The sequence below is a fragment of the Camellia sinensis genome, chromosome 5, assembly GCF_055761805.1.
Source record: "Camellia sinensis isolate YWXY chromosome 5, ASM5576180v1, whole genome shotgun sequence".
Lineage (NCBI taxonomy): Eukaryota > Viridiplantae > Streptophyta > Magnoliopsida > Ericales > Theaceae > Camellia > Camellia sinensis.
Genome location: NC_138965.1, coordinates 210,665,414 through 210,688,991, shown reverse-complemented (window position 1 = coordinate 210,688,991; position 23,578 = coordinate 210,665,414). Strand labels below are relative to the sequence as shown.

General features: G+C 32.7%; 2 protein-coding genes across 4 annotated transcripts; both read left to right on the top strand.

Annotated features, from left to right (window-relative positions):
• The first annotated feature begins 1,988 nt into the window (after positions 1-1,988).
• LOC114313630 (DNA topoisomerase 1) lies at positions 1,989-11,864 on the top strand. 2 transcript variants are annotated; one of them, XM_082871393.1, is made up of 17 exons: positions 1,989-2,230; positions 2,491-3,879; positions 4,039-4,233; positions 5,497-5,577; positions 6,237-6,296; positions 6,447-6,541; positions 6,647-6,803; positions 6,896-7,021; positions 7,381-7,461; positions 7,724-7,814; positions 7,902-8,035; positions 9,651-9,719; positions 9,815-9,904; positions 10,419-10,522; positions 10,610-10,778; positions 11,470-11,553; positions 11,648-11,864. In XM_082871393.1, the coding sequence occupies exons 2-16, from the start codon at positions 2,530-2,532 to the stop codon at positions 11,536-11,538; spliced, it is 2,871 nt and encodes a 956-aa protein (XP_082727519.1). In that variant the 5' UTR covers positions 1,989-2,230; positions 2,491-2,529; the 3' UTR covers positions 11,539-11,553; positions 11,648-11,864. The 2 variants fall into 2 exon arrangements, with proteins under 2 accessions (XP_082727519.1, XP_028115829.1); XM_028260028.2 differs by having other exon boundaries at positions 11,470-11,864.
• A 3,626-nt stretch (positions 11,865-15,490) lies between these two features.
• On the top strand, positions 15,491-20,166 carry LOC114313631 (cysteine-rich receptor-like protein kinase 3). 2 transcript variants are annotated; one of them, XM_082871391.1, is made up of 7 exons: positions 15,491-16,681; positions 17,802-17,912; positions 18,309-18,448; positions 18,553-18,763; positions 18,855-19,092; positions 19,181-19,325; positions 19,709-20,166. In XM_082871391.1, exons 1-7 carry the CDS (start codon positions 15,916-15,918, stop codon positions 20,045-20,047), a joined length of 1,950 nt encoding a protein of 649 aa, XP_082727517.1. In that variant the 5' UTR covers positions 15,491-15,915; the 3' UTR covers positions 20,048-20,166. The 2 variants fall into 2 exon arrangements, with proteins under 2 accessions (XP_082727517.1, XP_082727518.1); XM_082871392.1 differs by lacking the exon at positions 17,802-17,912.
• Positions 20,167-23,578: the final 3,412 nt, after the last annotated feature.

Genomic DNA, 23,578 nt, shown 5'->3' with positions numbered 1-23,578 from the left:
TGCTTCAATAACTATGAGTAATTGGTACATAAAATATAAATTTTTTTTGAGGGAGACAATCCATGACCTCATTTTCAAAGTAATTCTCTGATTTTTTATTTTTATTTTTATTATAATTTTTGGCGAAAGTCTCTGCACACCAGGTTCTATACCAAAATGTGGAGAGACCCTAAATTTATAGTAATAATAAGTAGTAATACATGTTTCACTTTATATATGTATAAAATAAGTTTTATAAAATGTATAGAATTATGTGAAAAATGTATAAAATGTATTGACTTATATGAAAAATATGTAAATATATGGTAATATGTCAAATGTGTATTAAAATTCAAACTTTTTGTTGACAATATTTAGTCATTAATGGTCATCAACTTGATTCTAAAATGATTTGCAATTAAACTTTAATGTAGCCCAATGTAACAAGTAAATGCACACATGAATTCTATAAAAATTTAGACCCAAGTAAAAATATATTACCCAAAAAAATAAAAAAATAAAAAATAAAATATAGCCAATGCAATAAATATTTAATCATCAATTGTGACTTTGAAATCAGACTTAAGATGATTGAGGATGAAACATTTGGCTGTGAAAATGTATTTTTCAAAATAATAGGTAAAAAAGAAGACCCGAAGGTTGGTCCCTTGAGTTCAAATCTTTGGTTCCGCTCCTAAAATAAGTTTTACTTTTCTCATGATAAATTTTCATTGAGTAATGAAAATTTAATAACAGAAATAGGACTTTGCTTTCATTTTTCCTTTGGTTTTTCAGTATTACCAAAATTTTATAGTAGAGGCAATCAGGTTTGGCTTGACATTTTATTCAGATCAAGTGGTTTAAAATATGTTTTTTTTAAATATTTTTTTATTTATTTTATTTTATTCAAATCTAGTGATTTAAAATATTTTTTTATTTATTTTATTTTATTCAAATCAAGTGGTTTAAATTCCCTTTTGCCATTTTATTGAAAGCAAGTTTTTTTTTTTTTTTTTTAAAAAAAATAACCATTTTGTGATTTTAATAAAATGAAATGGTTTAAAATAGGATAAATTACAAACACACCCCTGAGGTTTACTTAAATTACAATTTACCCTCTGTAGTTCTAGAAATTACATTATACCCCCTAAGGTTTCTAATTTCATAACAAATAGGTCATTTTATTAATAAATCATCAAGTTAGTTAACAGTTTTTAATAATGTTAAAATTTTATTTGAATTAATAATTCAAATAATTTTATTATTGTATAGGTAAACAGTTAGAAATTTTACCTTTTCAATTAATTCTGTTAAATGAAAAATTCTGATAATGAGTTATTTGTAATTTTCCAAACCACATGAGGTAATTCGTATTTTAAGCAAATCTCAGAGGGTGTATTTATAATTTACCCTTTCAAATAACCAATCAGCAATTTTAGTCAATTTAAATGAGTATTTTGAACAGTTTTATCATTTTAATCAAAGCAAACAAACTAAATCAACAATTTAAACATTTTAATAAAATCAAATAGTTTAAATCAGTAACTTAGCCACTTTAATTAAATCATGCGATCCAAATTGATGGTTTAGTTGAAGTTTTTATTAAACGAATTTAAAAATTCTGTTTTTTTTCTTCATATTTTTGTGTCTTTAATGAAATTTTAAGGTTTTTTCAATTATTATTTTTTTACTTTTTAGATGTACTACTTTTTTTTTTTAAGGGGTTGTTTAGATGTACTTAAAAAGTAAAAATATTTGAGAATTTTTATAAAAAAAATTAGTAAATACAAAAATTACAAAAAAAATACCAAAAAAAACTACATATTAATTTTTTTTATATTTATTGAATTTTTTATTTTAGCAATTTCCCCAAAAAGATTATAACATTTTAAGTGAATCTAATTTAAGTACATTTAAAAAAATATAAAAAATAAAAAATATGAAAGAATTAACAAAGCACGAAAAGTAAAAAATTCAAAATTAATTTGGACAGAAGGTTTTAGGAATGCTGCTGGCCCGGAGGCCGTGGACACGAAATTTATTCGAACCCGACAAGATCCGATAAGTGCTCTATGTAACCTGTCTCCAACCCGAACCCGACCCAGATTTCGGTGAATGCCCACCCTTAAAACACAAATACCGAGCCATATCTTGACGACGGCGTTCACTGAGAAAAAAATTCCAAGGTCTCCGATAGTCACCGATCGCGTGACTCGCGCCAATCAATCCCAGCTTTCACTTCACCACCAAGGTACGTTCTTTTCAGATCCATCCTTCGATTCTCGTTTTTCTTAGATCTATCCAATTCAATTTTTGATTCTGTGTTTATTTCGTGGTTCAGCTCCTCAAATTCGTTCGATTCAATATGTTTGTTTTCTTACTTGATCGATGTTATCAATTTCATTTTTAATTCATAGAATAAATGAAGATTCTCAGGTTTTGATTCATGTGAAATTTGTTTATAATTTGAATTGGTTATAAAATTTTAAAACATAATGATAATGGTTGCAGAAATTGAGGTGATATATATATATATATGCCAATTGGACAATGGCTGTTCAGACTTGTGCGAAACCAAAAATGATGAATGCTTTTGATGATGATGATGACGATGATGCACCTTTAATTTTCAAGAGAAGTAACACAGGATCAAAGCAAAATCAATTGAACTTGGAAAAAAATAACACGAAATTGAACTTGGAAAAAAATAAGTCATCTTCTCAAAGGCATGATGGGCAGTCAGGGAAACAAGTATCCGAAGTACGTTCTTCGAGCGGGCATAACCCCGTTTCCCAGAAGGGTAAGCCGGTTGTGTCCTCTGAAGTACGTTCTCACAGTAGTCAGAACTCGATTTCTCAAAAGGGTAAGCCGGTTATGTCCTCCAAGGCATCCCCGGTGAAATCTCCAATAGGAAGCCCGCAAGCTTCAACTTCATCTGCCAAACTGTCTGCTGTAAAATCTCCTTTGGCTAGCCCAAAAGCCTCAACTTCATCTTCTAAGGCATCGCCCGTGAAATTGCCAGTGCCAAATTCAAAAATGTCAACTTCAGCAACGGGTCAATTAAAACATTCGTCACAACAGAATACAACCTCTGCTATTATTAAGGAGGAGAAGCAGTCGATTAATTCTGCTGGTGAACCACATTGTGATTCTGATGATTCCGAAGATGATAAACCACTGAGCGCTAGGCTTTTTGCTGGATTACCAAAGGGAAACTTGAATCACGCCAACAAAGGGCCAAGCACTTCTAGTCCAGGTTCACCACTGCTTCAAAAACCCAGAGTCAAAACTGAAGACTCGGATGATGAAATTCCTTTATCATCAAAGTTTCAGGTAAAGTCAAATGCAGGACCATCTACTAACAAATCCCACGAGTTTGATGACAATAAACCTATGGCATTGAAACTTCAGCAAAATGGTTATACCATGAAAGATAACCAACTTAAGAAATCTTCTACAGTGTTGAATAAGAGACCTTTAGGTGAGGTCAAATCTTCAAGTCATTCTTCATTTAAAAAGCCAAAGATTGGTGATGGATCCTTGCCAATCACTGGTAAACAAGTATCTGTGAAAGCAGAAAAGGAAGCCGATGATTATGATCACGTTCCTATTTCCGAGAGATTGAAGAAGCCAATTTCATCAGGTAATAAATCATTGGCTACAAAACAAAAAGCAACAAAAGTTGTTTCGTCTTCGTTCAAAAAATCAAGTAAGAATAAGAAACAGGTGAAAAAATCAATGTACTCTAAGTCATCCAAGATGCTCCCCAGCTCCGGCGAAGGGCAGAAATGGACTACCTTGGTTCACAATGGTGTCATTTTCCCACCTCCATATAAGCCTCATGGGGTTAAGATGCTCTACAAGGGGAAGCCGGTTGATTTGACTCCTGAACAAGAGGAGGTTTCTCTCTTTCTTAATCTTTTCTGATTCTTAATCGTAATGTATAGCTTATTTGTTTCTATTCATTAATTCAGTTTTCACTGTTATTGCATTCATTTTGGAAGTTCTCTTCCTCATAGTCATCCACATTGTCTGTTTTATTTATGAATTATTTTGCAGGTTGCAACAATGTATGCAGTGATGTTAGATACTGATTATATGAACAAACCTACATTCAAAGAGAATTTTATGAATGACTGGAGAAAAATACTTGGGAAAAACCATGTAATTCAGAGGTTGGAAGATTGCAATTTCACCCCAATATATGAATGGCATCAAAGGGAAAAGGAGAAGAAGAAGCAAATGAGTTCAGAAGTAAGTTTATTGCCTACAAACTTTCTGGCTTTGTGTTGCAAATGGATACTGGAACTCTAGAGGCTTGATGAGTTTATAAATCTTTAACCAAACAATATTCTCGTACTTTTACTCTGTTTTTGTTTCCAAAAGTTACCATTAACCAATTCTGTTTAGTTTCTGTAGTGTGCTATGCTTGGAAAAATTAAGATTTTACTTTCTAATGAACTTTTTATTGAACAACACTTGCTAATGAACTTGATCCCTGACTAAAGTTAAACTTCTCTTTGGTTTGATTCTTGCAATGACGAGGTGCTATTATCCATTTTACATTGTGGCACCTCTTTACCTACTGGCCTTGGATTCTATGAAGTTCTTCGACTTATAGTTATATTTTTATTAGTTTTTGTAAGTAACTTGTATATATTAAAAAGGCATCAAGGGGGTGCCGTCTATGTACTTGTTCTTAGACTTATGATAACAGTGTTTCTATGTTTCTCCATCCTTGCATCAATTTTTGGATTTTGTAGAGGACTTAAAATAGGTTTTTGGTGTAGCGAGGCTCTCAAGCTATACATTTGTCCTTGTATGCGGGTTGTGCACCTCATTGGTGCCTTTAAACAGTATATTGAATTACCCAACTTTTCAGTAACTCATTCATCTCCATCAAAATATCTAGTTCTTTGACATCCAAATCTCTATGTAGCCTCTAATTCCATTACTTAGTCTTGATGTTCTTTAACCAAAAGTTACAATCGTTTGACCCAAAAGTACTAGAAAAATGTTGCTAGAACAAGAACGGAGGGATGAAATTGACTGTTCAGAGGCAACCTGGACTGATAGTCTACCACTAAAGAGGGTTTGAGTGCATCCTCAAGTGTTTTAACACAATTTGAGTAATAAATTTGCATTTAAGCATATGTCATCTACCATAAACAAGAAAATTCTCTAAGGTCATCTACACCATAAAATAAAGATAACTACTTCAAAGATCCTATTAATCTAATCCTTATTTTCAAGATCCAATCTGATTTTACTCTCAAAATATTTATTTGCTATGAGTTTTGCTCAATATAATATAATGACATCTGTGGCAATACTTACTCCCTAATCTACCACTGCTTTGAGGTAGATTCAGTTTCTGATCCAACAGTTTCACAGGATAACTATTATTTGTATTTGTACAGTGATTTGTCTATAATTGCCTGATTCATTCAGAAAATATTTTGAGTGATATTTATGTACTTCTAAAATTTATCAAACTGAGAGTTTCTGTTCATGCAGGAGAAGAAGGCCTTGAGAGAAGAAAAACTGAAACAAGAGGAAAAGTACATGTGGGTTAGCCTTGATGGTGTCAAAGAGAAGGTTTCTGCTAGCTTTGATTTATGTATCATGCTTTGGAATTTGGGTGTCATGCCTTGCTCTGCTTTGTGAATACGAAATTTACTATTTACCTGTTAAAAACAGAAAAGCTATAATAGATATTCTGCCCCAACATCAATTCGTTTTAGTCAACTCCATTTATAGAGAAGGCTTGAGCATTCTAACTAAGAGTAATAACTTGTTTTCTGTAATGGCACCCCTTCCACCCCCCACCCTCCCTCTCTCTCTCTCTCTCTCTCTCTCTCTCTCTCTCTCTCTCTTTCTCCTTTTATCATTTCCGAAGTTGGATATTGTACAAAAAGAAATTTGAAAGAACTACTCAAGTGAGCTGTTCACATGGAGCAACTTTTTCTCAGTATATATCACTTGGATACGAACTCTCGGCTCTGATTATCACTTATATATTTGATTGGAAAGTTTCATTTTGTTATTAGGGATGGGGTTCTTGGTAGTGGGATTCCAATTCCTTATCTTTAATTCCTGCCATCCAAGACTATTCTAAGATACATTGGGGTCCACATCCTTCTGAAATATATCAATTTGCTAGCTATGACATACTGACATAGTATAGTTGCTTTGGATGCATTTTCTCATCATTCTCAAAGCATTCATATAGAGTCTGATCAAATCTCAAACTGCAGGTTGGAAACTTTAGAGTCGAACCGCCTGGGTTGTTTCGAGGCCGTGGGGAGCACCCAAAGGTTCTATTGATAGCTTTCTACCAGCGATGAAGAATTTAAATAGTCCAAGATGGAATATGTGATGTGTTGTAGCTGTATCTAGAAGACTTTGCAATAGTCTCAAGTTTTCATTCAAAACTTACTGTTGATTTTTTTATTTATGTTGTTCAGATGGGTAAGCTGAAAAAACGCATTCGGCCTAGTGACATTACTATAAATATTGGAAAGGATGCCCCAATTCCAGAATGCCCTATTGCTGGTGAAAGGTGGTTGTTTCTGCCACAATTTAATTCAAAAACTAACAAATTTATATCTCTATATAAGATATTTTGTGTGTAATAATTAACTTCACAGATATCTGATCTTTGCAGCTGGAAAGAGATAAGGCATGACAATACGGTTACATGGCTAGCTTTTTGGAATGATCCAATCAATCCAAAAGAATTCAAATACGTGTTCTTGGCAGCTAGCAGTTCTTTGAAAGGGCAAAGTGATAAGGAGAAATATGAGAAAGCAAGGCTTTTGAAGGTACTTTATATAAAATTGCACCTAACATCCAATGTGGCATTTTCTTATAGTAATTTCTCATCCTCTAACTGTAACTCATTATCTGATTTTAGGACTACATACAAGGCATCAGAACAGCTTATACTAAAGATTTTACCAATAAAGATATCACAAGGCGGCAAATAGCTGTTGCTACCTATCTTATTGATAAACTAGCTCTCAGGGCAGGCAATGAGAAGGTATGATGTGCATAAATATCTTTGTCCTATTTATACTTAAATTTTATTTTCTCATTCATGGAAGACACATATTCTTTTTCCTCCTGATGGAGCAGCATAGTTGAGAAGCCTACACCAGGTAATCGGTTAAGGCTCTGTTGAGTAGAGTGGAAACCTTTTACCGTGTAGGAAACTTAGCGATGCAGGCCATTTTACCTATGCTAACAGTGCTATATTTGCTTTATATATATAGTGTGCATGTGTGCATGTATAGTCATCCACGATCTTGCAAGTAGAAACATAAAAAAAACAAAATAAAATAAAGAAAAGAAAAAACATGTTATGCAGACTCTTTCTAAAAATTGATTGGTGTCTCGCAGGATGACGATGAAGCTGATACTGTTGGTTGCTGCACATTGAAAGTAGAAAATGTAGAACCAGTACCCCCAAATATTTTGAAGGTATTATGGATTTTCTGTCTCAGATAGCAAGGATTTAATTCTAAATTGGGATTGGATTTAGTTGTGGCACAAATGAAACTAATTTTTACAAGTTTGATGGGTTATTATTTTGAGATTTTGAAGTTTTAAAAGACTTGAGGTGGACTTTATGCTATGAAAGTAGAATCAGTTCCTGTAATATTTTGAAGCTTCTACAAGCATATAACAGTACAAGTTGTTCTTTAATTGCAATTGATAAAAAATCAATTTTCTGATTTTCCAGTTTGACTTCCTCGGTAAAGATTCAATTAGATACCAAAATGAGGTTGAAGTTGAACTTCCTGTGTTTAGGGCAATTCAGCAGTTCCGAACTGGTTAGTGGATGTCCTTTTGTTTCAAAATGTCTCTTTTTGCATCTCATGATTGGGAAATGTGAGTACGTTCTTCATATTTTTCTACAGGAAAAAAAGGCGGTGATGATCTTTTTGACAAGCTGGATACCAGTAAACTGAATGCTCATCTGAAGGAGCTCATGCCTGGCCTCACAGCTAAAGTTTTCCGTACATATAATGCATCTATCACTTTGGATGATATGGTAAGATGCAAGCTTGGTGTTTCCACAACTAAGTAATTTTTTTCCCGTGAAATATATGTAATGGGTTAACCAACGTTGGGTACACCTTATGTGAGTCTGTCTTGATGTCCTCGTTTGTTTGGCCATCAAATTGTAAAATATGGGAGTTGAAAGTTGCAGATATCTACTGAACCACTGTGTGTTGTATACACATGGATGATGCGTAGCATAAGCACCCATTCGTGGTCCAGGTGATATTGGAGGACTTGCTAGCAGCTTGTATGCGCCTAAGTTGTACTGCAATGGTTATATTGCATGCTTCAGCACTTGATTGAGGCAGGTAACCTTATTGCACTATCGTGACCGTTTACCGTGCCAACTTCATTTGATCTTATCCCATTACTGTGGTTGTACCATGCCACTTTCTTAGACCCAAGCTAAGAGGTGGGGCTTAGGTATACTGAAGTTTTTAGCATGCACCATTGGACTCTAGTGATGTCTTGTGGCTTGGCGGCAAGAGATGGAGGTTTCCCTCAGCTTGATGCCCTGCGGGACAGAGATTGTGCCGTTGAATTTTGTACAAATTTTTGAGGATCGAAACAAATCCTAACAAGCTGAACTGTTCTAACACATCGATGGAGGGCAGCTTGCTGGATTTTCATAACAGATGTTATTTAAGGGCCTAAACAGAAAGTAATTTAGCGTTTTAATGGTTAAATTGGTGGCCATAACTAGGGAAATGGATTAGGGTTGGTTTGGTTGGATAGGGTTTTGAGAATGAAAAGTGCACTTTTTGAGGACAGTGAATAGTAACCCAAGAATATCTACACTCTAAGAAGCTTTTTGAGGACAGTGAATAGTATCCCTGTACTCTCTGGATTCTAAGCCCTGTATTTGGCTCTTCAGAATCTCTCTCTCTCTCTGCGTGTTGGACTTCAGTCTCTCACCCAGTCACTCCATTGGTCTCTCGTTCCTTGACATGTGTTGCCACTCCAGTGAATCCTTGATCCCTTGTCAGCTCTTTTTAATTCTATTCTGTCCCATAAGAGAGAGTTCTTTTCTAAAATTTATTCCATTGAAGTTACTATTACTTCTTTTATTCTGTCATTAGAGAGATCTCACTTTTTGTGGCATCAGAAGCAGCGAATTTAATTTCAGGACTTTATATGTGGTGGCATGGGAACTCAAATCAAACTTACCGACCCTTAATCCCAAGGTGGCATTTTGATATTATGGCTAAAGCAGGTTGATTGTATTTCATGATGATAGAGGCTTTTAGTGTGTAGATATAGTTAATATGAACAGTAGAGCAGTCCGTGAGATTTATGACATTAACAGTTGTAATAAGCTTATGGTTAGTCAAGAAAAAAGAGCTGTCATGAGTTATGGATTTTAAAACTCAATATAGTATAGTATGTGAATATTTTTATGTTTTGACATGTAAATTAATCTATTATCACTTTGTATTTTTATATTTCATGTGTAAAAGGTTTTTTTTTTTTTTAATGAGAGGATTCCTTTGCTTTCTTTGAATTCTGAATCCCTCATATAGTCCTCTGCTTTTCGCTTGGGATGTTTCTGTTCAATTTTCTTCTGAGATGTGTTATTTTCTGACATTTGTTCTGGGTGATTATAGTTGAATAGGGAAACTAAGGGTGGAGATCTTGCCGAGAAAGTTGTTGTTTATCAGCATGCAAACAAGGAGGTAAAGGCAGTCTATTGCTAATAAGTTTTCACGAGCAAATCATAGTTTTTTTTATTGAGTTTGTGGAAATTTTAATTTTGCTGCTTTTTTTGTAGGTTGCTATCATTTGTAATCATCAACGTACAGTCTCAAAGTCCCACTCTGCACAAATGTCAAGGTTAAATGAGAAGATCGATGAATTAAAGGTAGTGATTATTTCTGGACTCTAGGAATGAAAAGCTCAACTGCTCATGTGGGAGAACAATACTCTACCTTGGGCTTGAGTGTGAAGGAATGTTTAAAATTTAAGGGAGTTCAAGCTACCATCTAATTAGAATATTGACAATTTGCATGTCACCATTGTCTCTCTCTCCCTCCCTGCAGGGCCCTGCGTGTGCTTGCATTGTCTCTGAGGGTTGTATTTGTATTTGCTCACACACACTTGCTAGGAGGATTTTCTTAAAAGAAAATGATTGAGACCCCTAAAAACCTCCCCTAGTTTTACCCCCAATGACATGGCAGGTTACGTGTCGACTTTTGATTTGTCACAAACTCCCATGTAACTCCCAACTCCTTGCCATGTCATTATGGGTGAATTTGGGGATTTAAATTATGGGTCTCTAGCATTTGTGCTTTGGGGAATTTCCTTATTACCTTTTGAGCCATGTGGCATTATCGTGGTGGTTGGTTCTTACACCTATTCTGTTATATTGGCTGTAGGGCATGCTAGATGAGTTTAAAACAGATTTGGCTCGGGCAAAGAAAGGGAAGCCCCCGTTGAAGGGTGCCGATGGGAAGCCAAAGAAAAACCTGAACCCTGAAGCGTAAGCACTAGACCTTGCTTGTGTATATAAGGTACACCTTCTATGTGAGGCTGCCTCACTGGAGCTAGTGGTAAATGTATTTTGTAGGTTGGAGAGGAAGATTGCTCAAACCACTGCAAAGATTGAGAAAATGGAGCGGGACAAGGAGACCAAAGAAGATTTGAAAACTGTGGCATTGGGTACATCAAAGATCAACTACCTTGATCCTAGAATCACAGTTGCTTGGTGCAAGCGACATGAAGTTCCAATTGAGAAGGTGAATTGCTTTGCATATACTGGGCATTTTTTTTGGGTGGTAAATTACACATTGCACCTTTGCATTTTATACCAAATCCTATTCTGGTCCCCTCGTTTTTCAATTGTAATGGTCAACCCTCGCACTTTCGGTAAAGTTGCAATGTAGCCACTCTGTTAGTTTGGTGTTATAAATTTCATAGCAGAAATTGTCATGTGACCCGCACACAAAATTTTTGAAGGCAAAAATGTAATTTTGTTCTCTTTACTAATTATTGTATATTTTTTCATAGTATTTTCTCTACTATATTTTCTAACTGACCACCGCCACCACCACCACCCATCACCCCTTCCCTAGTAGGTTTAGAAAATATTATACAAAGAGAAAATGCTATCAAAAAATGTAGAACAAATATAAAAGAGAAATAAATTATATGTTTGCCCTAAAAATACCTCATGTGATGGTCACATGACAATTTCTAGTAGGCAATTCAACACTAAACTAAGGGAATGACCACATTGCAATTTGATCAAACATGTAAGGGGCAAGCAATTCAAAAACGAGGGACTAAAGTTAGAATTTGATGTCAAGGGTGGGGGTAGAAAGTGTAGTTTTACCCCATTTTATTTTATATTTTTGGGACAATTTTCTCTTGAGTGGAGGTAATTTTTTGTACTAGTGGATTTGCTGCTTATCATACTATGCTATGCAGATTTTCAACAAGTCTCTTCTGGCAAAGTTTACATGGGCAATGGACGTTGAACCCAGCTACAGATTCTGAGATCTTAGTAGTCAGGTTAACCCGGGATACTTTTCCTTCTCTACCCTCTCCCGCAGTGTCCCTTGTCTTTCTCCTTGCAAAATATTCCAATTTTATTCTACTGTTCCAGTGGGAAGTTCATGTTGTATCCAGCATCTTCATCAGATTATGGGGTGAGTTACCCTTCTTTTTTACCTTTTTCTCTTCTTTTTTTTCCCTTGAAAATCTAACATCAGTGCTAAGAAGCTGCGACAAGAATTGTCTGCCCGGACTTTTTAGATCTTCCAATTATGTATGACTAACATTTTCAACATTTTGAATACATTAAAAATCTTTTGATTTTTTCATTGTCTGGTGTTTAGGCTCTCTTTTTATTGTTTGTTTGTTCTGTCTTTTTTGATCAAACCAACTTGTAGGTTGAATATTTTCTTTTTCTTTCTCTTGGTCGGTCAATTTGTTGTTTTTCCATTGCGATTCCTTTGCTTCCAATGCTTCTCGTGGTTCTTTCCGGCCTTGACAGAAATTATTGAAATTCTGATGAAGACAAGTTAAATTGTCGTCTCTATATGACTTTTCTATGGGTATTTTTGGTGCACCATGCACCAAAACAAATGTGAGTTTTTAGATTCAGATTTGTAGAAAAATTTTGTAATTTCAATGAAAACATATCAAAGCGCCCAACTACCATGACATATTAATAAACAACCCCATTGGAACTGCTTAGGGTAGTCTTAAAGAAAAAATAAAAATCTTACATCAATTTCAATAATTTTTGGTGCAACTGACTCGCCGACTAGGACAATCTTGTTTTTTTTTAGATTGGATTATGACAACCTTGTCGGTAGGTATGCTATTTGTACTCAATAAATGAACCGAAAATTCTGTAGTCTGCTGTGTCAAAATATATGTGGCATTTTAATTTAATTTAATTTTAGATAATTATGTTATTTGTTTTTGAAATATCCCAAGATAAATAACATAGAGCAGTACTTTAAAACATCCGAATAACTTCTACAAAATAAAAATTTTAAAAATTATTTAGATATTTCATACAAAAAAATATACCAGAAAAATGACGAAATGTCATTATTAGAACTAAATTAATTTTTATGAATGTTTTGCTTTAGAAGGTCGCAACCCTTTTAAGAACACAGAATGCTAAATTATTTATAATTTTAATATACTTTTTACATATCATAAAATAATTACACATTTTAATATTTTTTTAACACTAACAACAATCCTAAAACTTATTTTTAGCATTTTTCTAAAATAAAAAATAAATATTAAATTACATTATTCTGTATAAAAAATTATGTATGAGTTTTTCTTAGTAGGTGTTTGGATTTGCTTATTTGATGACCTTTTTTTTTATATAGGAAAACTACAACACAGTGGATTTGTTAAAATTAATTATTGATTGATTAAAAAGTTTATCATTTTATACTTTAAAACTTGTAAAATTTATCATTAATATGTAAATATTTTTCAAGTACAACAATGATAGAGACCACTAATTTTGGAGCTCTAAAACGACCACTAATGACATGGCACTCAATAAAAAAAGAAAAAAAATACAACACCAAGGTCAAAACATCAAATCATTCTTGGTAGGGCTCACTGCCACATCATTAGTGATAGCACTAAGTGCTATCACTCATTTTCCTTTCAAGTATACACTGTCATGTAAATTTTTTTTTTTTATGAGACTATTTTTTTAAAAAAAATTAAGTTTATAAATTTAACTCAACAAGATGAATCGAAAAATTAAAAAAAAAACAAGAAAACAAAAATAATCTTGTACACTTTTTTTTTTAAATCCAAAATTTAGCTACACAAGACCGATAAAAAAAATAAATAAAACATAATTTTTTAAAAAAATAAAAATAAAAATGGATTTTTTTGGCTCACTCGAAACAGCTTCTTTGAAACCAAGTGCACAACAAGTGATGGCAAAAGTCAACGTAACAGGCCTTACTAACTTTCAAGTTACAAACAATCTCTGATTGGTCGAACATTCAACATCAATGAAACCGACGCTTCATATCCTTTTCAGACATGACTCACAGCGCCGCGTAGGCAATCTGGTCTCGAATTTTGCAACGATCTTTTTTTTATTTGACTTTTTTTCACAATGCAGCCCAAAAAATCCACGCAATGCTACGCCCTCGTTTTGGCTGGAGGATTTTTGGACTAAAAAGTTATTTTAGTTAAAAATAAATAAAAATATGTTAAAAAATTAATAATGTAAAATATCATATTTAAATTATAATTATTTTTTTTTTTTATAAAAATAAAAAAAAATGAAAAAATTTATTTCAAACGAGATTTTTTAATCTCAAATTAAAATAATTCAAAATAATTAACTCACATCCTAAATCAAACCTTATCTTTAACGTTTTTTCTAACGAATAATCACCCTATCACTAATCCACACATGTCGAACAAAACTCCATATCTATTCCTACCTTTAAAAAAATGTTATAAGTTCTAAATTTTTTATTAAATAAATCATCAAATGTCTCAAATAAATATAACTCACATCTGTATAAAATATTTACTCATTTATTTAATAAAAATTTTTGTAGCCTATCTTAAACTCTATCTCTCTATCACCTCCCACACGCGCTGGTTGGTGGCTCGATGTAGCGTCCCCAGTTCTTCTTTTGGTGGATCCTACTATTTCCTAATTCGGGTTTTCCCATTGAAAAATCCTCAAGCCCCTCCTTCAATTCACACCCATCTGCTATTTACATCCAAAAAAATTATAATAAAAAAAATAAAAATCTCATACCTTTCTTAATCACATAAATACATAATTAGCAATAAAAATAACGTTGTGTGACCAAATTTAATTATCCAAAAATTAGATATCGACGGTGTTTGGCAAGTTGGGTTTGGGAGATTTTTTTTGTCAAAATTCACAAAAAAGATAAAATTGGTTAAAATAATCAAGACAAAATGTTACACTAAACTCATAATCATTTTATTTTTTCTCTTACAAATATCATATCTAATTACAAAAAAATATAACCCTCTCCCAAAATACAACTATTTTAACTTACTAAAATAATTAAAAACTAAAATAACTTACTAAAATAGTCAATTTCTACTAATCAACTTCTCAAATGAAGCCATAATGTGACCAGTCATCATCACCCATAATAATATTGTGGAATTATCTTTTACTTATAGCTAAGAATACTTATTAACAAGACTTTTAATTTTATTCCAAATATGATTTACATTAGATAAATTTAAATCTATAACATATACTTAATTTTAACTACTTTTTAGATTTTTTTTGGTAATTTCTTAATTTTTTCTAGACCGTTTAGGGGTAGTTAAAATTTGATAATATTGTGGATCTATATGCCTTTTAAAATTTTTTGTCCACTAATAACATGTTTGATTGGAAAATGAACCAGATTGATAGTATTATGATATTATTAATCTTTCAAAATGGTGAAATTATGAATACCAATTGTTAACCCCTCCACCATAAAATTGGCCACATCACTTTATTCAATGGTATGGTAGCAAGCAATTATTCCCCACTGTCCCATGTTCTATTATATACAAAATATAAAAATTCATTTTAAAGACAACAAAATATGAAAAATATTTTTTTTTTTTTTTGTGAAAAATACAAAATTCATTCAAAATATAGAATTTGTGGGGAAAAAAAATTCATTAAACATAAAAATATAAAATTTCAGCATATTTTTTTTTATATTTATTAAAAAAAAATTTAAATAATTGATCCATCGAATTTAAACTCGTCCAAATTGTCCGAATTACATAAGCAGGATGTTTGGTCGAATGGCCGACATCACCCTTGTTAACTGTAGTTGTAACCCCTATCAATCACGATTGTTTCTCTTGTCTACTAGTATGTCAACTGGCATCCGCTCTGTTGATTGGCCGAACAATTGGCATGCACAAATTCAAACAATTCGAACGAGCCCAAATTCAATAAATATAGCAATACTCTTTTTTAAATTACTTCACAAATATTTTACCTTTTAAATTCATTTAAATTAAGTGTATTTAAAAAAATTAAAAAAAAAATCACTAAAAGACAATAAATATGAAAAATGAAAGAATTTAAGAACTTAAAAATAAGCAAAAAATAAAATTTTATATATATTACGCAATTATGCATGTGTGGACTGGACGCGGCAATACTCGTCATTTTTCTTTCAAGGTCTCTTATCTTTTTCCTAAACTAAACCCCGCGGCGTTGACTCTGAGTTTCTGACAGATGTATTATCAACTACTATCATTCATTCCCTTCTCTCTTTCCCTCCCTCCCATCCCATCCCATCCCATCATCAAATTTTCTCTTCTCCCAAACAGATACACCCCAAAATCCTCTCCCCACTTCAACTTCCACTAATGGCTTTTTCAATCCTCTGTATATTCATATTCCTAACTTTCAGTACAACCCCATCTCTCTCGGATCCAAGGGCTACACAGGCAGCTCTCATATGCACCAACACCAGCGCACAACCGTCCGATCGCCAAGTCTTCGTCGCCAACTTCCTCGCCGCCATCGACGCCGTGACCCCCCTCGTCTCCGCCCAATACTACGGCGGCGCTATCAACGGCTCCGGCAACGCCACAGTCTACGCCTTTGGAGAGTGCATGAAAGACCTTTCTCGCTCCGATTGCGACCTCTGTTTCGCCCAAATCAAAACCCAGATCCTTCGTTGCCTCCCTTTCCAACGTCTGATTCGCGGTGGTCGATTGTTCTACGATGGGTGTTACTTGAGGTACGACGATTACATGTTCTTCAACGAAAGTTTGAGTGGATTGGATCGAACTGTGTGTGGGTCGAGTGGGTTTGTGGGTGGGAATGAGACTCTGTTTCGAGAAAATGTTGGTGATTTGGTGAGGAATTTGAGCTTGGAAGGTGTTAACAATGGTAGATTCGCTGTTGGGTCTGTGAGTAGAGGGAATTTAACTGTTTATGGGTTGGCTCAGTGTTGGGAATTTGTGAATGGGAGTGATTGTGAAAAGTGTTTGGGAGACGCAGAGGTGAAGATTGGGTCGTGTTTGGCGGAGCAAGAAGGGAGAGTTTTGAATTCAGGGTGTTATATGAGGTATTCAACCCAGAAGTTCTATTACAATTCTACTAGTGGTGGACAACCTGGACATGGCGGTGAGTGTCTTCTTTCTTTTTTTTTTGTAACGTTAAAATAAATAAATAAATATTTGGTACAGACCTGTTTTAAAAATTTGTGTTTGAAAATTAGTGAAAGGGGTGATCGGTGGCTTGAGGTGGTTTTTGATCAGCTGATGATTTGAGGTGGTGGCGAAAGGTGATTTTCAAAAAAGAAAGATTGGAAGCTCTAAATATAGGACCTTAGAGAGTTTTAATGAGCTCATCTTACTCGTGATGTGATGTTTGTGTTTTTTTTTTTTTTTTTTTTAATTCTCAAATTAAAATTATAAATTTAAAGTTGTATCATTTTCCTTTGTTGAAGAAGGTCATCATGTGGCCAGTGGTGATGATGAGCAGTGATGACTGTTGGAGGGGTTGTTGAAGAAGGTCATCACGTGGCCAATGGCGATGATGAGCAGTGATGGGGGTTGGTGGGGGTGGGGGTGGCGGAGGAAGAATATGATATTAAAATTTCATATTTTATATTTATTTTTTAGATTGAATGATATGTAAATAATATGATTAATTAATAATTAGAGAAGATGGTAGAATAAGTGTTGTCTTAAATATATTAATTGATTATCACGTCATTAAGTTTGAAAAGTAAGTTTAATTTTTAGACTTACATACAATATTTTTTTTAAACAAGCCAAACTATTTTATTTTTTTATTTTTTTTTTTAAAAGAATTTAGTAATTTTTGTATACGATGGGTTTTCGCTTTTGGTATTGTTATCAAACATACCCACCGTTTGGATTTCGCATTTGGTATTGTTGTCTCTCTTTCTTTTTTTTTTTTGGTTTTTTGTTCTCCAAAACAGAAAAAACCGAGAACTGATATGGAAAATTAGGCAAACGGTTTTCAAAATTGTTTTTAGAACTGATATGCACAATGATGGTTATTTTTTCATTAATTTTATTTTGAAAAAACATGAAAAATGAAATCCACACCAAACAGGAATTTGAAGGGACTATGAAATGAACACTGATTCTGCAGAATACAACTTCTTAGTGCCTTGAATTTTTATTAAAATATTTTTGTTTTCTGCGCCATTTCCCAATAAATTCTTTTATTTTGCACTGAATTGACACAATTCTATGTTGAATTGCAAAAAAAGGCAATCACTTAGCTGTCATTCTGGCTTCAACTGCTGCTGCTGTGGCTTTTCTGCTGATTGTTGCAGCAATTTCTTTCTTTGTGTGGATCAAACTTGCCAAGAAGAGGAGAGGTATCTAACATTCCCAAGAAGTGGATCAAACTTATTCATCTTCGTTTTCGTTTTAGTTTTTCTTTTTTTGGTTGTGTTTTCAAGAACAAAAATAATGAAAAGCTCCAAAACATCTATTCTATTCGTTTATGTTTTGTTTTCACTTTTTTGTGTTTTTGGGAATTAAACAATGAAAAGGTCGAAAAATCCATCATTTTCGTATGGTCTTCGTTTTTTTTTTTTTTTTGCCTGAAAACAGTTTTTGAAAGGGACTTTTTAGTGATTCTTAAAAAGTTGGGTTGCTTTCAGAAAATTTTCTTGAGAATAGTTTTAGGAATAGTTCAATGACAAGTTTAACAAAAAACAGAAAACGAAAACACAACTGGTTACTTACATTGATCTTGGTATTTGTTGCAGAGAGGAAGCAACTAGGTGCTCTACTCTTCACTGTCAACAACTCCAAACTCAATTTTTCATATGAAACTCTTGAAAAGGCCACAAACTACTTTCACCAATCCAACAAGCTAGGTCAAGGAGGATCTGGTTCAGTTTACAAAGTAATTTCACATTCCAACCTTTTCGTATGCAATCCAAGAACACAAAGTAATATTGCTTTTCCTGTGAAGTTAACTTGATGCCAATTTTCTCTCCTTCCAAACAGGGGATTTTACCCGATGGGCACACTGTCGCCATAAAGAGGCTTTTCTTTAACACAACACAATGGGTCGATCATTTCTTCAATGAAGTCAATCTGATAAGCGATATCCATCACAAGAATCTTGCCAAACTCTTGGGATGTAGCATTACAGGCCCCGAAAGCCTTCTTGTTTATGAATTTGTTGCGAATCAAAGCCTCAATGACCACCTCTTTGGTATGATTCCCAATATTCACTTCATTTTTTCTTTGTTTTACTTTTTTCTTTTTTCAAATGTTTTAGAAATGAGTTTATTGATTTGATTCAGTTAAAAAGAATGTTCTTCAACCGCTAAATTGGGAAGTGAGGTATAAGATTATATTGGGTACAGCCGGGGGATTGGCCTATCTTCATGAGGAATCGAAATTGAGAATCATACATAGAGATATAAAATTGAGCAATGTCCTTCTTGACGAGGACTTTGAGCCAAAAATTGCTGATTTCGGGCTTGCTAGATTGCTTCCAGAAGATAAGACTCATATCAGCACCGCCATTGCTGGCACACTGTAAGTTCACTCTTTCCCTCTTTGAATTCACAGTTTAATATTTCACTCAACAATTATAAGTCAAATTTTAACCAATTCACTTCTGCAGAGGTTACATGGCTCCAGAGTATATAGTTCGTGGTAAGTTGACTGAAAAGGCAGATGTTTATAGTTTTGGAGTTCTTTTGATTGAAGTTGTGTCTGGAAGGAGTAACAACTCTTTTTCTCAAAATGCATACTCCATCCTACAAACGGTATGTTCTTTTTCTCCACATTTTCTCAAAAGCACTGACATTATCATTTTTTAGGCTAAAGTATTTATTTTACCGTTCATTATCTGTATATTCAAACATCACTCACATCCAAACACTCATATTATACGTGTGAAAGTACTACACATTGTTGGGAAAACCAGAGTAATTAGGTAAATTCATTAAGCAAGATGAAAGGTAATTATGTTATTTGACATCCGGACATATTTAGATACAAAACATCTAAGGGTATCAAAGTAATTTTATTCGTCTATATTAAAGTCGCCGTCATTATGGGAAATGTCAATATAATTTTATCAAAAACTTCGGTACCTGAAAAATATCAATGTAATTCACCTTATTTTTATTTTTTCCTATTTCGATAGGTTTGGAACCTCTACAGATTGAGAAGATTATGTGAAGTGGTTGATCCAAACCTAGAGGGTAAGTTTGAAGAAGAGGAAGCCAATAGATTGCTTCAAGTCGGTCTACTTTGTGTACAAGCCTCTGCAGAATTGCGGCCATCCATGTCGAATGTCGTGAAAATGCTCAAGGATGAACATCATGAGATTCCTCAGCCAACACAACCGCCCTTTCTCAATTCAAGTGGTGTCAGTGCAGAAATTAGTTCTCGGGATCAGTCTGAAACTTACCACTCTCGGCCTCAGTCTTACACACAGTCTTCTGGAAATGGCATTTCAGAGAGCTTCATTGAGCCTAGATGATTTTCTTGATGTTGTCCAATTCCACCATAGTTGGTTTTTGTTTTTGTTTTTGGTGTTTTCAATTTTGTAAATTACATGCAAAGTTAATTAAAATTATTTGACATTAATGGAATGGAACATATCAACCGTGTATCGATTTTGTAATAGTGATTTCAGCTTGACTTTAGCCAAAAGATAAACCACATTTAAGTCAAAACATATCCATTAAATTAGGAGCATGGAAGTATTTAATAAACATAACCAGCTATTAGCTTGCTTAATGTAAGCAAAGTGCACATGCTCAGACAAGAATTGCGCATTTTTTCAATCTCCGTGTTGCTTACTCATGCTCGGCTACCTAAGATATTTGTTTAATTAATGTCTAAGCACCTGTTTACAGCATTGGGGAAAAAAATAATTTTGAAATTTATTGAAAAAAGTAGTGTAATTTTTTACCAAAATAGAATTCATATGTTATATAGTCTAATCTATTGCTACAAAATAAAAAACAATCAGCTTGTTTGATATTATTTTCATTTTTTTTTTATAAATAAAATTAGGAAATTGTAGCAACTCTTAATTCACCCAAAAAAAATTGTAGCAACTCGTGTTCAAAACATAATATTGTCTAATTAGATCACATATTTCAGCGTTGGGAACAGCTCTGTTGCTATTTCATAAGGCAATTCATAAGAAAGTAAGATCCACAATAATGACTAGCACAACGATAACTAAAATGACTCCAATAATTCAACTCATTCAACGAATGTTATTTCATTCACTATCCGATTGAAACTTACTCCAGAAAAATGAAATGAAAGATTCACCGGTCGAAGGAGAAAATAGAGGAGCTAAGACATTATATGACCATCAAAAGGACCTTCATAGCTAGATTCGAACCAACACCAAAAACATTCATAATTTTCATATATATATATATATATATATATATATATATTATTTTTGTTCAAAAAAAATAGACAAACGAGCCATGTAAATAACTTTAAGTACTTAGATGAGTAGGAATTTGAAAATGAACAAGAAAAATGAAGAAAATATAAATAAAGTCATGCCAACAACTTCATGAATTCTATAGAAAATGAACCATGAAGTACTATATTATTACTAGAAATTCAATTTTAATAAACAAATTACAAAGATTGTGTGTCTAATACGATGTAAGGTAACAGAGGAACAATACAAGGATTTGTGTTGGAATATAATAAGTCGACATAAAAAAAGTCATTTTTTTCAAATATAAAAATCAGCTCATTTTATGTGGATTAACAAATATCCATCCCCAGCTGCCCATAGGCTCCTTCACTAAGCATTGAAGAAAAAGCATGTTCGCAATCATGATTTTGAATCCTTTCACTTACTTGATGAGTTGGGTTTGAGTTCAAAATCCATAACTGGTCTTGCACCATTTCAAACTCAAATATTATAAAAATATTATTAAATATATATTTTATAAATATTATGTGACACTATCTATATCTTAGAAACTAACTGAGCTAATAGAAGTAGGACATTTTGTCAAGAGCATAAACAAAACAGTAAGGGTTAGTTTGGGAAGATTACTTGGGCTAAAATAACCATATAAGATAAAATAGGCTATTTTAACCAAATAAGATAAAATGTTAGATCTAATCCATAATCATTTCATTTTTTCTCTCACTAAAATAAAAAAATCAAAAAACTTATCCCAAACCACCTTTTAACCCCAAACTAAAATAGTTAAAAAATGAAAAAATCAACTCGTATTTCAAACGACAATTAAATATTTGTACTATTATAATGAGAGTTCTTATAATTTATTAACTCTAACATCAAGTTACCTACTACAATCCAAAATACTCATTATTTTTAATTATAGGTACAGAAAATGAGAAAGTTCTCTTAGGAGTTCATCCTTCTTAATTAAGATTAGTGAGACACGAAATAACAAATAAGTAAGAAAAAATAAATCAAACAAATCACCTACACAATAACACAAGAATTTACGTGATTCACCCCAGAATAAGGTTATATCCATGGCTGCTGTAATTTTTACTATGATCAGAAAAATATAACTCTCTTTATTTAAAAGAGGTGCTCCTTATTTATTTATAAATATAGAATTAGAATTACACGGAAGCAACATGAAAATTACGAAAATATTCAAAAAAAAAACCCCTCTCCTTAGGGCAGGCCCCCTAAACCCCCCATTAGACTCAATATTTAAGTAAATAGTACTTATCAGAATCTATCCGCATAACAAGTTCAATGCATTAATTCAACTCATCACATTTACGGGTGTAGCAAATTTTGTCTCCACACAAAAACGTGAAAATAAATATTATAATAAAATAATCATCTAATTTCATTTCATTTTAAAACAACCACACACGACATATGCATATACTTGTGAGAACAAAAATATGTTTGGTAAAGTCACTGCAAAACTTCTAGAACAACATAGAGCCCTTCACGCTTGTCGAATGTTAATTGGAACAGCTAGCTCGATCCGAAAAGGCAAAGTTATAATTGGCCATGAGGTCCATTTAAGTATTGGTAAAATTGGAAAAACAAGCAACATGGACGTGGGATTTTTAATGCTTGGTCTATTTATTTATTTTTATTTTTCTTAAAAAAAGTTTGACTTGTTTTTCATTTTTTTTTTGTTTTTTATGATTTTTTAATATTTTAATTGAATTTGTAATTTTTAGATGTAGTTTAATTTAGTTTTCTTTTGTCTTTCATTATTTTATTTTTTTTGGTTCATATTTTGATCAATTTTTTACTTTTTAAATATATTTAAAAATAAATAATAAAAAAAATAAGATGAGAGAAAATAAATTTCAATAAAATTATTTGAGACCCTTAAAAAAAAATTCAATTTGATAAGTATTGATTTTAGAACACTCAAGCCATAGGTCTATTTGTGAAACTTTTGGTTCAAAAGAACAATTATTTGTTTAAAAGTACACATATTTGTTCAAGACTTTCATAAATATCCACATGTGCACATGTCAAATGTGCATTTATCTGTTTAAATGTACACATTGCCGCCACCAAATATCGTTCACTGACAATTTTTTTGATATCTTTTCAACGCATATCCTTGTCACTTAACGCATATCCTTGTCATTTAAAGAAAAAAAATTAAAAACTTGAACTAAATAATATATATATTTTTATATAATAAATTTGAAATTTTAAAATTATGATTAGAGTATTTCTCAAAAGCCTAAGTCTATGGACCAAACTTATGGTACCCAAAGTAATCTTCAATGGAAATGTGTGGTTGAAATTAAATTTGTATAGTGTGAGGTTTATGTATAAAATAAATTTAAATTATAAAATGATAATTCTAAATAATTTCTGATAATTAAGGAGTCTTTTGGGAAGTCAAAAAAAAAACCAACTTTTAGGCCAAGTTTGGGAAGACTAAATAAGTGCACTTTTTGTCTTTTTAGACTAAAAAGTTGAGGTTGAAAATATGAATGTTTGGGTTAACTTTTTGACTTTTTATGGAAAAATGTGTAATAAAAAATTGTAAAAATTGATTTG